The 19077-nt window shown below is 37.8% G+C and overlaps 1 protein-coding gene across 11 annotated transcripts in view; it reads left to right on the top strand.

The window, feature by feature from the left end:
- Window positions 1-19077, top strand: part of Lrriq1 (leucine rich repeats and IQ motif containing 1) — a 185343-nt gene that overhangs the window by 46124 nt on the left and 120142 nt on the right. For all 11 annotated transcript variants that reach the window (XM_040754967.1, XM_040754968.1, XM_021225984.2 and 8 more), the window contains 2 exons: window positions 14705-14778; window positions 16722-16815. In XM_040754967.1, the coding sequence (XP_040610901.1) occupies window positions 14705-14778; window positions 16722-16815 (168 nt within the window). The remainder of the gene's footprint in view (window positions 1-14704; window positions 14779-16721; window positions 16816-19077) is intronic.

Consider the following 19077-nt stretch of genomic DNA (forward strand, 5'->3'; position numbering starts at 1 on the left):
CTCCAAATGATATGACAGACTTTGAAGATTCCCCCATGGAAGGGCTCACCCTCCCTGGGGAGCAGAAAGGGAATAGGATAAGGTGTGGGTGGGGAGCAGGGGAGGAGGGGGAAAAGAAGGAACTGGGATTGACATGTAAAATAAGCTTATTTCTAATTTAAATAAAAAATTAATGCAAAAAAGAAAACCATAAAAGAAAAAATGTTCTTAGTTCTTTAACTACTTTAAGCCTACAATGAAATATCCTTTTCTTTCAAAGTTAATACCATCACAGGTGACAATTTTAATTAATAGTCACGTATCAAAGTGTTGAAAATAAATTATTCACCTAGACCAGTTGGTTCTGAGAATTGATAATGACCATTGGAATAATTACTCATGGTGATCATTATTTTGTTACATCTAAGTAAACAAGATTACTTAGGGCCACAGTTGTTACTTTGAGAGCTATAACATTGAATGGCATATGTTGCAACTTTTATTAACTGCATGGCTCCTAGATTTTATGAAAATCACTATGATGTATGTATAGCATAGGAGTAGAGAAAAAACTGTTTAGGGATGACAAGAGGAGGGAGGTATGCAAATGTCCAAGTATGTGAGGAATACAGTCAATATCCACTGTATATTGTTATGAAAATATTCTTATAAAACAGTACTATTTACAATGAATATACAGCAATTATATATTATGTATATTTTTATTACATACACAATGTTGAACTTTTATAATATTATTGCCTACCTAAATATATTTTTGCACTATGAAATCCTTTGTAAATGTTGGCACATGCTGTTAGTAAAGCAGGAGATCGAAGGCACACCAAGGAAATTATTTCCTAGTAGCATAATATATAAACTCAAGGCTTAGTTTGTTTCTTTATTTGTTTTACTCAGAAGATCTATTTCTTTAGCTATGATCTGTGTCACAGTGTTCTGTCCATGAAGTGTGTGCAGAGCTGCATAACAGATGATAAAACTCAGATAGGCCAGTTGGCCAGTTTAGGTTTGTGGTTTGAATCTGTGACATCCTAGTAGGTTGGCATTAAGCAGGTCTTGTCATTGCCTGAGACTTAACTTCTTCCCAAGTGTCAAAGGGCTTTCTGCTGCCTATCTGCTGAAACCAAATTGTAGCTGTCATTCACACAGGGATTTGTGAGTCCCACTTCAGAAATCTATGAATTTAAAATGCAGACTTTAAAATGCACTCATACCAACATTAATGGGGTGTATAATTAGGATACTTTTACATGGTATATATTTTCTTTGAGTTTTGGTAACTATTACCCTCACAAGGAAGATATTATAATTCACATACTTTATTTTCAAGCAAATGGAATACATATAGAGAACAGTATTTAGTGACTATTGTTTGGAATACTTGTTTCATCCAGTCTTCTGTTTTAAATTTTCATTAGGACATGTGACTGGTTTAAGTTTGACTCGGATGAGTTCTAACTGGAAGACTCTCTGGCTGTATAAACTGTTCTCCTTCCACCAAGACCCTAAGTGGGAGCAGAGTAGAAACTTACCCATTGAGTGCTCAATGTACAAATCTTTGCTTTTTTTATAGTCTTTGAAATTTATATCTTTTAATGCCCAGGGCTAATGTGACAAGGTCAAGTCGTATTAGGTTTTCACTAATGTTCCTTTGTCTTTCTGGTTTGAATTTTCTTGGAAAAATATTCATGAAATGTCAGTGAAGGAAAAAAAAAACCTATAAATGTTTGAGAAAAGGGAATCTATGATCAGATTCCTACTATCACAATGAATAGTCATAAAAATGCATGAGTAGCAATTTTCTTAAGATTTCAAAAAAGGAAAATTTACAAATCATGCTTTTAAAAGAATGGTTATATTAGAAGATAAAAATATAATATTACAGAGATATTTGAGCACAGCAGAATTTACTTAAATTGATTTGTAAGGAAAGCCATTGTTTTTAAATTCTAAAATGTCATTGATCATTAGTTCTTGATGTTTTCAAATATGTCACCATGTAGTATTGATAAGTGCACAAAATATTCTGAAGAAAAGAGAGTAACCTTATTATTAAGAGTGAAATAATTCATTAGCTATTGAATTTTAGTAGAAAGACAAAGATTTACTATTAAGACGTAGCTAAGTTACAAACATCATTTTTGTTAAGTACTTTTATGCTATCACTGGAAGGAGTAAAATTTTGTATCTTTAAAATTTTCCAGAACATGGTCAGGATGGAAATACTATAAGATCAAGTCTTAAATGCAATAATTATTTATCCACAATGTTTACATTTTTCCAGCCTCCCTCCTCCTTTCCTTCATTTGCCCACCTCTTCCCTGCCTTTATTTGTCTATCCTCCCTTCTTCATTTGCTTCCTGTCACATTTATGTGGCATTTAAGCCAACTCACTCTTATGTTGCACAAAGAACGGCTTGTAGGTCCACTTTTTTTTTCATATTTTCTTTTAGTAATTTTTATTCTACACCTTGTCACCCATGAGACTCTTTTAAAGGAGTGGTAGTGTACAGGATTAGAATGAATGGTTATATTGTGCTTGGGAGTGGCAACAGTGAAAGACATTTTCTTCTAGCTTTATTATTTCGTGTAGGCTTCATCAGCAGTATCTTCTTTCCCTTTGCTAATGCAGAACAGGGTACAAGGGAGGAGTCAAGGTGCATACAAGGGTTAGTCTGTACCAGATACCGTGATGCTTTGAGCCACAGTGCTGCTGTGCTGCCGCTGACCTTAGAATAATAGCTATACTAGCCTTAAACACATGCACACATGAGAGAGAGAGAGAGAGAGAGAGAGAGAGAGAGAGAGAGAGCGCGAAATGACAGTTAATAGTATTAGACTCAACTCTTTGTTGATGTACTTTTTCTTTATTATTAATTTATTTTTTACATTCCAACCCCGTTTCCCCTCCCTCCCCTCCTCCTGCTTGCCCCCACTCCCAACTACCTCTGATCTGCCCCTTGGAGAGGGTAAGGCCTTTCCTAGGAAGTCTAAGTCTGTCCCATTGTCTTTTTGAGGCAGTAACAAGGCACCTCTCCACCCCCACACCCCTGTGTCTAGGCTGGGCAAGGTGTCTCTCCATATAGAGTAGGCCCCACTAAGTCAGTTTGTACATTAGTGTTAGGTCTTAGAGCCACTGCCAGTGGTCTCATTTATTGTCCAAGTCAGACCACTGTCACCTATATTAAGGGGGTTTAGTTCGGTCTATGCAGGTTGCCTATATGTCAAACCCAAATCAGTGATCTCTCAGTAGCTCGGGTCAGCTAGTTCTATGGGTTTTGCTATCATGGTCTTGACTCCTTTGTTCATATTATCAATACTCCCTCACTTGGATTGTACTCCAGGAGTTTGGCCCATTGGTTAGATGAAGCTTTCTACATCTGCTTCCGTCTGTTTCTGGAAGAGAGTTCTAGCTTCTCTGGGGTTGTGGATTGTAGGCCGGGTATCTCTAGCTTTATGTCTGGTATCCACTTATGAGTGAGCACATGCTGTATTAGTCTTTATGATTTTGGGTTACCTCACTCAGGATGGGTTTTTCTATTTCTGTTCATTTGCCTGTTCTGTTCTGTTCAATTTTAGGATGTTATTGTTTCTTACTGATGAGTAGTCATCATTGTATAAATATACCACATTTTGTTTATCCATTCATCAGTTGAGGGACTTTGAGGTGCTTCCAAGATATGGCTTTTACAAATAATGTTGCTATGCACATAGTTGATCAAATGTTCTTGTGGTATGAATGTGCCTCATTTGAGTATATGCCCAACAGTGGTATTACAGGGCCTTGAGGTAGGTTGATCATTAATTTTCTGAGAAATCTCCATACTTATTTCCACAGCTGTGCAAGTTTGCACTCCCATCAGCAATGCAGGAGTATTCCCCCTTTTCCACATCCTTTCCAGCATAAGCTGTCATTGGTATTCTTTATCTTAGTCATTCTGATCAGTCTAAGATGGAATCTCAAAATGGTTTTGATTTGCATGTCCCTGATAATTAAGGATGTTGAACATTTTCTTAAGTGTCTTTTTGCCATTTAAGATTGTTCTGGTGAGATTTCTCTGTTTAGATCTGTACCCCATTTTTTAAATTGGGTTATCTGGTAGTTTGATTTCTAATTTCTTGAGTTCTTTGTATATTTTGAAGATCTTTTCCCATTCTGTACGAAGCTATTTTGTCTTGTTGACTATGTTCTTTGCTTTACAGAAGCCTCTCAGTTTCAGGAGGTCCCATTTATTAATTGTTGCTCTCAGTGTCTGTGCTACTGGTATTCTATTTAGGAAGTAGTCTCCTGTGCCTATTCATTCAAATGTATTTCCCACTTTCTCTTCTATGAGGTTCAGTGTGAATAGATTTATATTGAGGTCTTTGATACATTTCGACGTGAGTTTTGTGCATGGTGATAGATATGGATCTATTTGCATTCTTTTGCATGTTGACAGACAAGTTATACCAGCATCATTTGTTGAATATGCTTTCTTCTTTCCATTTTATATTTTTACCTTCTTTGTCAATAATCAGGTGTTCATAGGTATGTGGGTTGATATCAGGGTCCTCTAGTTGATTCCATTGGTCTACCTGTCCATTTTTATGCCAATACCAAACTGTTTTCGTTACTATAGCTCTATAGTAGAGCTTAAAGTCAGAGATGGTGATGCACCAGATTATCCTTTATTGTACAGAATTGTTTTGGCTATCCTGAATTTTTGTTTTTCCATATGAAGTTGAGTATTGTTCTTTCAAGGTCTATGAAGAATTGTACTGGGATTTTGAAGGGAATTGCATTGAATCTGTAGATTTCTTTTTTTTTATTTGGTTTTACGAGACAGGGATTCTCTGTATTGTTTTGGAGGCTGTCGGTCCAGCCTGGCCTCGAACTCACAGAGATCCGCCTGCCTCTGCCTCCCGAGTGCTGGGATTAAAGGCGTGCGCCACCACCACCCGGCTGAATCTCTAGATTTCTTTTGGTAGGATTGCCATTTTTACTATGTTGAGCCTACGTCACCAAGAGTTTGGAAGATCTTTCCATTTTCTGATATCTTCTTTAATTTCTTTCTTTACAGACTTGAAGTTCTTCTCACAGAGGTCTTTCACTTGTTTTGTTAGAATTACCAAGATATTTTATGTTATTTGTGGCAATTGTTAAAGGTGATGTTTCTCTGGTTTCCTTCTCAGGCCATTTGTCATCTGTATATAGAAGGGCTACTAATATATTTTTAGTTAATCTTATATCCTGCTACATTACTGAAGGCATTTATAAGCTGTTGGAGTTCGCTGGTAGAATTTTTGTCGTAACTTATGTATACTATCATATTATCAGCATATAGTGAGAATTTGACTTCTTTTCCAATTTGTATCCCTTTGATCTTGTTTTATTGTCTTATTTCTATAGCTAGAACTTCTAACTATGTTGAAGAGATATGGAGAGAGTGGACAGCCTTGTCTTGTTCCTGATTTCAATGAGATTGCTTTGAGTTCCTCCTCATTTCATTTGATGTTGGCTGTTGGGTTACTGTATATTGCCTTTATTATGTTTTAGGTATGTTCCTTGTATCCCTATTCTTTCCAAGGCGCTGATCGGGAGGGTGTTGAATATTGTTGAAGGCTTTTTCAGCATCTAGTGAGATGGTCACCTGTTTTTTTTTCAGTTTGTTTATATGGTGAATTACATTTATGGATTTTCATATGTTGAACCAACCTGCATCTCTGAGATGAATTCTACTTGGTCATGTGGATGATGTTTCTGATGTGTTCTTGAATTTGGTTTGCCAGTATTTTATGGAGGTTTTTTTTTTTTGCATCTATGTTCATGAGGAAAATTGGTCTATAATTATCTTTCTCTTTCTTTTTTATTTTTATTTGTAATTATTTTGATTTTTATTTTTAAAATTAATCTAAATTAGAAACAAGGTTGCTTCTCATGTTAATTCCAGGTCCCTCTCCCTTTCCCACCCACCCACTCATGCCCTCCCACCAGCCACCCTAATACACTCTCCTTTCACCAGGGAGGGGGGAGGCCCTCCACGGGGGTGTCCATAGTCTGTCATTTCATCCAGGGCAGGGCCTAGATCCTCACCCAAGAGTCCAGGGTGAGAGTGCATCTCTCATTGTGGGATGGATACCCAAAGTCCATTTGTATGTCAGGGATAAATACTTATCTACTACCCAAGGCCACATAGAATGCCTAGGCCTCCTCACTGACACCCACATTCAGGGGGTCTTGATCATTCCCAGACTGATGGCTGGGATTCAAGAGCTATCCATTGTTCAGGTCAGCTGTTTCTGGGGCCTAACCCAGCCCAGTCTTAACCCCTTTCTCATCAGTCCTCCCTGTCTGTCACTGGGTTCCTTGAGTTCAGCTCAGTGTTTAATGTGTGAGCCTGCCTCTGCTTCCATCAGCCATTTGATGAAGGTTCTGTTTCCCAGACTCTCTGCTCATGGAATTGTAGAATAGAACACTCCAGATCTATGTCTAAGATCCATATATGAGAGAGTACATACCATGTTAGTCTTTTTGTGACTGGGTTACCTCACTCAAGATGGTTACTTCTAGTGCCATCCACTTGCCTGCAAATTTCAGGATTCCGTTGTTTTTTACTCCATCGTGTAAATGTACCATATTTTCTCTATCCACTCTTCGGTTGAGGGTCATCTAGGTTGCTTCCAGGTTCTGGCTATTACAAATAATGCTACTATGAACATAGTGGAACAGATGTCCTTGTTGTATGAATGTGCATCTTTTGGATATATGCCTAAGGGTGGAATTGCTGGGTCTTATGGTAGGCTGATTCCCATTTTCCTGAGGAATCTCCATACTGATTTCCAAAGTGTCTGTATGAGTTGACACTCCCCCAGCAGTGAAGGAGTGCTCCCCTTTCTCCACATCCACTCCAGCATAAACTGTCTTGGTGTTTTTGATTTTAGCCATTCTGTCAGGAGTAAGATGGTATCTCAGAGTTTTTTTGATTTGCATTTCCCTGATAGCTAAGGATGTTGAGCACTTTCTCAAGTGCCTATCAGCCATTTTAGACTCTTCTATTGAGAATTCTCTACATAGTTCTGTAGCCTACTTTTTAATTGGATCCTTTTTTGTTTTTGAGAGTTGCTTCTTGAGTCCTTTGTAAATTTTGGAGATCAGTCCTCTGCCAGATGTGGGGTTAGTGAATATCTTTTCCCATTCTGTGGGCTGCCATTTGACTTGTTGACTTTGTCCTTTGCCTTACAGAAGCTTCTCAGTTTCAGGAGGTTACATGTTCTAATTTTTGACCTCTGTGTCTGTGCTACTGGTGTAATGTTCAGGAAGCACTCTACTGTACCAATTCATTCAAGGGTACCACCCACTTTCTCTTCTAAGAGGTTCAATGTGGCTGAATTTATGTTGAGGTCATTGATCCATTTGGACGTAAGTTTTGTGCATGGTGATAGACATGGATCTATCTGCATTCTTCTACATGCCAGCATCCAGTTATGCCAGAACCATTTGTTAAATATGCTTTCTTATTTCCATTGTATATTTTTAGCTTCTTTGTCGAAGAACAGATGTTCATACATGTATGGGTTAATATCAGGGTGTTCAATTCGATTCAATTGGTCTACCTGTCTATTTTTGTGCAATACCCAGCTGTTTTCAGCACTATAGCTCTATAATAGAGCTTGAAGTCAGGGATGGTGGCACCTCTAGATGTTGTTTTGCTGAATAAGGTTGTTTTGTCTATCCTGGGTCTTCTGTTTATCCATACAAAGTTGATTATTTTTCTTTCAAGATCTGTGAAGAATTGTGCTGGTATTTTAATGGGGATTACATTGAATCTGTAGATTGCTTTTGGCAGGATTGCCATTTTTACTATATTGATCCTACCTATCCAAGAGCATGGGCGATCTTTCCATTTTCTGGTGTCTTCTTTAATTTCTTTCTTTAAAGACTCAAAGTACTTGCAACCCAGGTCTTTCACTTGTTTGGTTAGCATTAGCCCAAGGGATTTTTTTTGTTGTTTGTGGCAATTGTAAAGCATGATGTTTCTCCGATTTCTTTCTCAACCCTTTCATCATCAATATATAGTAGGGCTATATATTAGGTTGGGAATTTTTTCTTCTATGAGTTTGAGGAGTATTATTTCTGCCCCTTTGAGGTGGTTTTCTTCACCTTCTTCTATAGCTATTGTTCTTAGATTTGGTCTTTTCATGGTGTCCCATATTTCCTGGATATTTTGTTTTAGGGATTTGTTGGACTTAAGATTTTCTTTGGTTGATGAATCAATTTCTCCTAGTGTATCTTCAACACCTGAGCTTGTCTTCCATCTCTTGTATTCTGTTGGTTATGCTTGCATCCGTAGTACCTATTTGCCCAGCTTTTCTATTTCCAGCCTTCCTTCAAATTGAGTTTTTTTTTAATTGTCTCTATTTCAGTTTTCAACCCTTTTACTGTTTGAATTGTTTCTTGCGATTTTTGCTTTGTCTGTTGGTCCATTTGTTGCAATTTTAAAAATTTTTTGGCTTGCTTTTTCTTCCATTTCTTGCAATATTTTGGTTTTTTCTCCCATTTCTTACATTTTTTGCTTTGCTTTTTCTTCCATTTCTTGCATTTTTTTGGTTTGTTTTTTCTTCCATTTCTTTGAGGGATTTTCCTATATCCTCTTTGAGGGCCTCTATCATTTTCATGAAGTTGATTTTAAGGCCATTCTCTTCTGCTTCATTTGCATTGGAATGTTGGAATCTTGCTGGTGTGGAGTCTCTAGAATCCGGTGGTATCATACTTGTTTTTCTGTTGCTGATGTGTTTTTGTATTTTCTCCTTCCCATCCCATCTTCTAGTGGGTGCAGAAAGATTCTCTTACTGGCCTGGTGGTTAGGGGACCAGAGTTCCCTTTCGGTGGGTGCTAGCAAGTCCAATACTCTGGTAGTTCTCCTCTTCTTGGTCCTAGTCCTGGTCCCGTGGGTGGAGAAGAAGACAGGGAATCTGGGGTATGTAGGCTCCCACTTGGAGGGGAGACTCAGTGGCAGTCTCCAGGCACTTGAGCACGGTCACAGAAACAGACTCCGAATTGCCTGGTCTCAAGGGTGGAGAAGAAGACCAGGGAACTGGGGTGGATAGGCTCCCACTGGGAGGGGAGGCTCTGTGGCAGTCTCCAGTCACTAGAAGGCAGGCCCAGATACAGGGCCTGGTTTACCTGGTCCCCTAGTCCTGTTGGTGGAAGAGAAGACCAGGAATCTGGGGTGTGTAGGCTCTTGCTGGAATGGGAAGCTCTGTAGCAGTCCCCAGGCAGTCCCCGGGCACTGGAAGCCTGGCCTGGATACAGGGCCTTGTTTACCTGGTCCCCAGGTCCTGCTGATGGAAGAGAAGACCAGGTGTAGTTCTCATTCTTAGTTGTGTCTTTGTGTGATTTGAGTATCAGGGTAACTGTAGCCTCATTAAAAGTTTAGCAATGTGCTTTCTGTTTCTATTGTGTGGAATAATTTGAGGAGTGTTGGTATTAGTTTTTCTCAGAACACCTGGTAGAATTCTTTATGTAGGCATTTAGTGCTATGAACTTTCCTTTCAGCTCTGCTTTCATTATGTCCCATAAGTTTGGGTATGTTGTGAGGTGACTTTCATTAAATTTTAGGAAGTCTTTTATTTCTTTATTTCTTCCTTTACCCAGTGGTGGTTCAGTTGATCATTGTTCAATTTCTACGTGTTTGTGGATATCTGAAATTAAGGTTGCTGTTGAATTCTATCTTTAAGCTGTGGTGGTCTGAAAAAATATAGTAGTTTATTCCATTTTTTTGTATTTGTTGATGTTTGCTTTGCTATGGAGTTTGTGGTCTATTTTTGAGAAGGTTCCATGATGTGCTGAAAAGACAGTATATTCTTTTGTGTTTGGGTGGAATGTTTTATAGATAGATGTCTGTGAAGTCCATTTGAGTCATAATGTGTTAGTTCCCTAATTTCTTTGTTAAACTTTTGTCTGACAGATGAGCCCATTGGTGAGAATGAGGTGTTAAAGTCTCCCAGTGTTAGTATGTGGGACTTAATTTGTAATTTAAGCTTTAGTAATATTTCTTTTACAAATGTAGGAACCATTCTGTTTGGGGCATTGATGTTCATAATTGGGATTTCCTCATGATGGATTTTTCCTGTGATGAATATGAAATGCCCTTCTTTATTTTTCAATTGATTTTAGTTTGAGGTGTATTTTGTTAGATATTAGGATAGCTACAACAGCTTGTTTCTCAGACCTTTATTCTGAGGTAATTTTTGTCTGTGAAGTTGAGATGTGTTTCTTGTGTGCAACAGAAGGATAGATTCTGTTTTCGTATCCAGTCTGTTATGGTGTGTTTTTTTATATGTGAATTGAGACCATTTATATTAGTGGATATTGATGACTAGTGATTGCTAGTTGCTGTTATTTTCATTTTTATCGTTGGTGATGGCATTGTGTTTTCAATTTCCTTCTTTGCAATTTGGTGCTCTAAGCTCACTTATTTTCTGTGTTCCTTTTTATATAGGTAATTTCCTTGGGTTGTCATTATCCTTGTAGTACTTTCTGTAGGGCTAGGTTTGTGGATAGGTATTGTTTAAATTTGGTTTTATCATGGAATATCTTGTTTTATCCGTCTACAGTTTTCGAAAGCTTTGCTGGGTAAAGCAGTCTAGGCTGGCATCCATGTTCCTTAGTGTATTTATAACATCTGACAAGGACCTACTGGTTTTCATTGTTTCCATTGTGAAGTCAGGTATAATTCTTATAGGTCTGCCTTTGTATGTTACCTGACCTTTCTTCCTCCTTTGCAGCTCTTAATATTATTTCTTTATTCTGTATGTTTATTGTTTTGATTTTTATGTGGCAAGGGGACGGTTTTTTTTTTTGGTCCAGTCTATTTGGTATTCTGTAAGCCTCTTGTATTTTTCATAGACATTTCCTTCTTTAGGTTGGGGAAGTTTTCTTCTATGATACTGTTGAATATATTTTCTATGCCTTTGAGTTGGACTTCTCCTTCTATTCCTACTATTTTCATGGTGTCCCAGATTTCCTGCATTTTTGTGTTAAGGATTTGGTGGATTTAAATTTTTCTTTGACCAATGAATCTATTTCCTCCAAATTATCTTCAATGCCTGAAATTCTCTCTTCCATCTCTTGTATTCTGTTGTTTATGCTTGCATTTGTGATTCCTGATGTTTTACCCAAATTTTCCATTTTGAGAATTCCCTGGTTTGTGTTTTCTTTATTGCCTCTATTTCAGATTTCATATCTTGAATCATTTCCTTCACTTGTTTGATTGCTTTTTCTAGGTTTTCTTTAAGGGCTTTGCTTATATGTTCCAATTTTTTGTTTGTCTTTTCCTCCATTTCTTTGAGAATTTTTCATTTCCTCTTTAAGGGCCTCATTCATCCTCATAAAGTTATTTTTTAGTTTTTTTTCTTCTACTTCATCTGTCTTGGGATATTCAGGTCTTGCTGTTGTAGCACCACTAGTTTCTAGTGGTACCTTATTGTTCTTTATATGCTCTTACCTAGTTGTCTAAGCATCTCTTCCTCTAATCAGTATAGTTGGAGCTTGTGCTTCAGGGGTTCTCTCTTTCTCCAATTGGTATAGTTGGGGGCTGTGGCTCCATTTACTGCTCCTTCAGGCTCAAGTAGAGGAGGGTGAATGCTCCTCTGATGCTGCTGCCTGGTCTGATGCTTGTGGCTCCCTTAAAGCTACTCCAGGCCTGAAGCTAGGGTCTTCCTCTGACTCTACTTTTGAGGTGGGATTTAGGCCTCTCACAGGTGCTTGGGGACTGCAACTCTGACCTCACTGAAATGTTGCTCAGGGCCTGAAGTGTGAACCTACTTCTGATGTTGCTCCCAGGCTCTGATGATGCTCAGTATATATTCAAATTTAAAGAAGCTGGGAGAGGTGAGGCTCATTGGCAGAGAACTTGTCCAACTTTTTGAGAGATCCCTGGCTATCAACAGACTCTCCCATCTTCACCAGATTACTGCTGCTGTTTTGACTAAACTCTTCTTTAGCTGAATGCTGTAATGGACAATTTCAAAAAACCAGTATTGATACAGAGAACTAACTACATTTACTGGTTTCAAAATCATGAGTTTATGAAAGTTACTTTTTGTATTACTTAAAGATTCAGGTAAACTGGGGTGATTTTAATTTGCCAAAAACTATGTTAGTGCATTATTATGTGAGAAAATATTAACTTGTCTTTATTAGAAGTGTCAATCAAGATAGCATTAATTAGCCTTTCACAACTTTTTTTCCTGTTTAAATACTCTTTTATTTCATTTATTCTACTAAGATAGTAAATTGTATTGTTTAACTTTTACGTGCAGAAACCAAATTTTTGTTTCTTGACTTGACTACTTATTATTTTTACTATATATTATATTATTTTAATTTAAATTAGAGACAAGGTTGTTTCACATGTCAATCCCCATTCCCTCTCCCATTCCCTTCCCACATCCCATGCCCTCCCACCAACCCCCCCAATACACCCTCCTTTCCCCAAGGAGGGTGAGGTCCACCGTGGGGGATCTCCATAGTCTGTCATTTCATCCAAGGCAGGGCCTAGACCCTCACCCAAGAGTCCAGGGTGAGAGTGCATCTCTCATTGTGGGATGTGCACCAAAAGTCCATTTGCATGCCAGGGATAAATACTGATCTACTACCCAAGGCCCCACAGATTGCCTAGGCCTCCTTATTGACACCCACATTTAGGGGGTCTTGATCAGTCCAATGCTGGGATTCAAGAGCTATCCCTTGTTCAGGTCAGCTGGTTCTGGGAGTTAAACCAGCTCAGTCTTAACCCCTCTGCTCATCAGTCCTCCCTGTCACTGGGTTCCTTGAATTCAGTTCAGTGTTTAGCCTCTGCTTCCATCAGCCATTGGATGAAGATTCTGTTCCGCAGACTCCCTGGCTGTGGGATTGTAGGCTGGCGCTCCCCAGATCTATGTCTAAGATCCATAAATGAGAGAGTACATATCATGTTTCTCTTTTTGTGACTGGGTTACCTCACTCAGGATGGTTTCTTCTAGTGTCATCCATTTGCCTGCAAATTTCAGTATTCCATTGTTTTTTTTTTCTGCTGAATATTTCTCCATTGTGTAAATGTACCACATTTTCTCTATCCACTCTTCAGTTGAGGGGCATCTAGGTTGCTTCCAAGTTCTGGCTATTACAAATAATGCTACTATGAACATAGTGGAACAAGATGCCCTTGTTGTATGAATGGCCTTTCACAATTTTTACTTGAAATGATATATATATATATATTACATGTTAAATGTCATTTATATTTCTTGCTTGAAAGTGAGTTCTTAATTACCAATATAATATGAAAAATGAATAAAAGAGACTTTAAGTATCAACAATTTCACTATTATAATATACCATACAAAATTTTTGAAAATATTTATTTTAAATACTTCATGTCTAGCAAACTTTCCTCTTGGACTTATTGTTTATATGTTAAGCATATTTCCAATTCTGAATGAAGCACAATACCACATTGGGTATTTATATTGATAGTAGCTCACTCTAATCTAAAACATTTTTCATTAAAACAATGAGTCTAATCAGTTATTCTATTAAAAGTGATTTCTAAAACTATTTGTATGTGTATGCACACACGCTAACACACACACACACACAGCCTGCTGAGTTTGTTTATGTTGTTTGTGTGTAGTATGTGGTATCAAGGCTGACCCTCAATGAATGAATAAAGGGGCTAAGCCCTGGGGGAGGCTAATTCTCCTCCCAGAAGTCATTAGTTGTCTCTAGACTTTTGTCTAGGAGTGGAACCCTGAAAATTACCCCTTCCATGTTGTAATGCCCATTGATATTCTTGTTCCTGTCTTGTTTTGTGACTATCAGTAGGAGAAAGTGTTTCATGGCCAATTATGGCTCTTACAGTCATTCTGAACCCTATTTAGGATTTTCCCTGAGCTGCAGATTTGCTAAAGGTGATACAGATCTATCATTTGGAGCTGGGCTCCTCATGATTTATTTGCCTCTGCACTGTGACCAGTTGTGATTTACACACACACACACACACACACACACACACACATGCATACATACACACCCCTGGCTCTGTGTGTGTGTGTGTGTGTGTGTGTGTGTGTGTGTGTGTGTGTGTTTGTAAACCAATAATAAATAAAAATATGCTGTCAGCATGGCAGGGACATCGGAGAAGTTTAAACTAGTGTAGCAGGGAGGGCCTTGGAATAACGAAATGGGGCAGGGATGCTGTCATTATAGTTACATTAAAAACATTTTAAAAATCATAGTAATGCCTCAGAAAAGTTTGTACCTTACAGATTTAGGTCATGTGTTTAAAATATATAAAACAAAATAATACCCAGATAGCTACCCATTTTAAACTGAATAGCAAATATGCATCAAAGCTCATGGTATTTGTGACTGAAATTAGCAATTCCATGGTAATTTCTTTTTTAAGTGAATCAAAATCTCCCATTGTTGTAATGTTCCATGGTAAATTCTCTTTAAAAATGAATATCAATTTTCCATAATAGGATTACTTGCATTCTTAGACTTATTGCTTTTTAAATAAATACTGTTACTCAATGTTTTAATTGTACTGTTCAATTATAGATAATTGTATATAATGTCTTATAATTATATGATTGCATTAGGTAAATGAGTTGTACTTGAAACAATATAACAAGAATAAGGTTGTTAATTTTTTCAATAATTTTTATATTTTGTTTTCAGTTTAGCAACAATTGTACCACTGTTTCATTTTGTGTCTTTGGAAAAACTAGATGTCAGCAATAATTGTCTTTCTGGTAAGTGTGGAACTCTATTTATTTTAAATAATAGGCTTTTAATTTCTGTCTCAACTATAGTGAAGAGTTGTTCTGAATACATATGCATATGCATATATGAAGATGAGTAAAAAGATTACTGATAGCTTTTTTACTACTGGCCATTCAGCCATTAGAATGCTGTTAAGGCATTATGAATTGAACAAAGCCCATAAAATGTTTTTCCCAATTACTCTCCAGTCAACCCCCTCCAAGTGGCAGCCACAATCTTAATTTTCCACCACAAGTTATAAAAACCATATATATTCTCCTGGACTTTAGTTGGATCTCTGAGGTGATCGGCCATGTCTCATGATGTTGGGTCTGAAATTCTAATAAATGGTTGCACAAGTTCTAGCATCAGGTTTATTAGACCTTTCTCCTAATGATGGAAACCTGGGCCGTTTTGAGTTTTCAGCCTGCATAAGAATCAACACTTTGCCAAGGACATGTGATAAATTCTCAGAAGAGATCTCCAACATTCATGCACTTCTTCTCAGTCCTTTACCCCACATGGTCTAGCCTCATTTCTAGCAGTTTCCACTTTAATTCAGCAAAACAGAATCTTTGTATGCCACTGTCATTTTAGGTGAACAATAATGTTCTCCTAGACATAAAATTATTGAGATCATAGAACAACCACAAAGGGCATAGTATCTTTCCTTACTATCAGATCCAGATTTAAAATAATACAGATGTTGTGTCTGTGTGTGTGCACACAGCATACATGTGTAGTCAGTGTTGTAATTTTAAAAAGCTACTCGAAAGAGAAAGACATCATGCAACAAAGTTAAAGCAGCAGGGTTTTTTTTTAAGGGAAAAGTATTGTAAAAAGAAAGGGTGTTCTGGGTTACCCCACTCGGATACCCCTTGGGGGAGGGGTGAGAAGGTGAAACACCAAGGACTCAGGCATTGGGAGTCAGTGAGTAACAGAGCATGCTACAGACTCATTTATTAAGGAAGTTAGGCCTGCTTTTAAAACCCCTCCCAGGGTCCCATTGGATCAGGCGGCTGGCTCTGCTGCATTGTCCTTTCCTCATTGGTCTCTGGTCAGGTGTCTCTCTATCAGCAGTCTCTGGCCTTGGCTCAGGGAGGAAGTGCCTATTGTGCATGCACATGCTCATGTGGGCTAGCCTGGGCACCGGAGGCAGGGCGACTGCCGCTTGGGTAAGCTGGCCAAAGATTCTCCTACATATTCACTTTGTGTGTGTGTGTGTGTGTGTGTGTGTGTGTGTGTGTGTGTGTGTGTGTGATATGCAGCTTAGCGGGAGTCTGAGTTCTAGCTTCAGAGAGCATCCAGCATGCTAGCCTACCCAAGCTGCAGTTTCTCCTACAAAAGGGGAAGGGGGGAGACTGGCCTCCAGGGACAGGAGCAGGGAAAAGAGGAAAGAGAAGCATGTGGGGGGAGAGGGAGAGAGAAAAAGAGAAAAACAGAGATAGGAATGGGAGGTGGGCAGGGCCCTTTTAAAAGGGAACATAGTGAATGTGCACATTGCTCTGCAGAGTAGCATAGATTTACGTATGAGATTTAGTATTAAATGTACAGGTCTATGTTATTGTGTTTGTTGATGTATTTAGCTTTAGTATGCATTGTATTATGTTATATTTGGCTTCATATTTTTTTCTTAGTAGAACATCAAATCCATTACCTCATTTAGTCCTCACACATCGAGACAGTCTAAAACTGAATTGTAGAAATGAGTTGTTCAAGTTCACATAGTTGCTAAATGGTAGAAAACCTAATTTTATACTAGTCTATGTTCCACTCAGTACCCACTTTGATCTGAAAGCTTGGGGTATTCAATGGGAAAAAATTAAAATATCACCTAATTTTTAACTGGAAGATTGGTGATTCATTTGTGATAGTTTATGTACAAATTATTTATGCTACTTTGCTAGTTTTCATTCTTTCTTTCTTTTTTTAGATCTTTCAAGTATCATGTGTTGGTTCAACTCATGCCACTCTCTCCGAGAGCTTTGTCTCACCGGAAACCCAGTACTTCAGGAAATTAATTGGAGGTAAGGAAGTAGTTTTTAATCCACGAGTAGCCTGCTTATCATTTCATGAGACCAAATACGATACCACTTTTCCTAAAAAAAATTAAAGCTTCTTGAATAGCATGTTATCTTTGCATGTTATAAAAATAGTTCTAAAATATCATTTACCTAAACCGTTTTCTCATATAGTTGAATTCATGCAAATTTAAAAGTATGATTGTGATACAAGCAAGTGATGAAAAGTCAAGTTATTATATTAACTTAAATTTTGTTTTGACAGAGGAAACATTTTCCCGTCAACTCCTTATGAGCCCCTTTAATCATGTAACTTACTGTTTCAGTTATTTCCTCCTGAAATTGGACTGATGCAGTAAAACTTAACTGGCCTGTTCCTTACTTGCAAACTGAGCCTGTCAAATTTCAGTTAGATCAATTGTTGTACTATATATTTCATTATCTACAAGAAGAGATCCATTTATCTAGAGGGTTTAAAATGAAGAAGTCTATAAACTATGGATTTCTTAATGAAAGGACTCAGGCAACTATGATACAGTTCGTTTCGGTGAACTTTACATAACCCCAAGGTACCAACAAAGGGATTACTTATAGATTTTCCCAATTGGTTTCTTACTTTCATGTCAAGCCAGTGATAACATGCAAACACTGATGCACTGCAAAAAAAAATCTCTCTTAAAACATAATCCACAGGCAACATTTGAAATCTCCTTTGAGAATTTGTTTCATTGGCTAGTGATTAATGGAGCTTGTTAAGTGGCAGAGTATGCACCAGGAAGTTTTCACTGAATGAAATATTGATTTGGCCCTTGAGTAGGAGGAGCCCAGCTGGAAAAACTAATCTTGAGATCTCACAGTGTTCTTATACTTCATTCCCTACATTAATCAGCCTCCTTGTGTATTCCCCATAAGCACATATGGCTGACTGGTGAACTCAAGGGCAACCCACACACTGTTGTCTTTTGTGATTCTGAGGACTGTGCCCTTCAAAAATTAAGGTATAAACTGTTGTTGTTTTTTTTTTTTAAAAAAAACGTGAATCCAGTATGAATCTTAATTACATACCTCACAGATTTTAACATACCATTGCTGTCTTGAACATCCAAGCAAATGTTTACGTGGAAAAGAATGTCAAAACACTGTGATTAAAGGGAACTGCTTAGGAATTTTTGTGTGTCGAAGTGAGGAGGCCAGCATCAACGTATGTCTATCATTGAAATTCAAGCCCATCTCAGTGTCACTGAAATTAGACTCCCTAGCTACAATAATCTACATAATGATATGTCTACAGCCATACCACCCTGAACGTGTCCGATCTCGTCTAAGTTTTCTTTTAAAGTAGGAAAAATATTTTTATTATTTGATAATTTCATACGAAATATTTTATTATAATTCCCACGTTGCGCCCTCCTCACCTGTCGACCACCTTGTCTTTTGTATTCAACCTCCTACCCTACTCTCTTTTCCCTCCTCATCTTTCTCCTCAGTGCGTGTGTGTGTGTGTGTGTGTGTGTGTGTGTGTGTGTGTTGCCCAAATATCTTAAAAATAGAGCCCACTCCACAGTGTGGCTGACCTACCATGGGTCACACCACTTGAAATATCCATCTCTCTCAGTAGCTATCAGATATTAATAGTTCCTTGACTGGGGTGAGATTTTTTTGCCTGCCATCCACACACCTTTCACAGACTTGAATGATTTGAGCCTATGCACGCTGTATGCGTGGTGTCACAATCCTAGTGAGTTCCAATGAGTAACTAACCTGTTGTGTCCAGCAGACACCCTCCTGGTAAAGATCCACCAACTCTGACTCTTGCAATCTTTCCACCGCCTCTTCCTCAAAGATCCATGAATCTTTTCTGGAGGGGACTTACCCTTTCTTAATGGCTCCATAAGATTTCCAAGTTTAAAGTAATTTAAGAATGTAGAATTGCTAACACAATGATTTTCTTACATTTATTTAATCACCTTACTTTTTCACTTAGAAAATAAAATTTTTACTACTAAATTGTAATGTCATTAAAGAATAGAGTCATACATCTAATTAGTTTATATCTATTTATAGCCTTCTTCCAGTTCATTACATGTACTGAACAATCATGAGTTATTTATTATGTACATATTTTCCCCTTTTATTGAAAATAGATTCTTTTTCTTGTACACTATATCTTGATTACAGTATCCTCTCTATCTACTCCTATCAATTCCTCTCCAGCTCCTGTTCTATCCTGATCTACTACCTTTCTGTTGCTCAATAGAAAAGAAGCTA

Source organism: Mesocricetus auratus, unplaced genomic scaffold, assembly GCF_017639785.1.
Source record: "Mesocricetus auratus isolate SY011 unplaced genomic scaffold, BCM_Maur_2.0 Super-Scaffold_100011, whole genome shotgun sequence".
Taxonomy (NCBI): domain Eukaryota; kingdom Metazoa; phylum Chordata; class Mammalia; order Rodentia; family Cricetidae; genus Mesocricetus; species Mesocricetus auratus.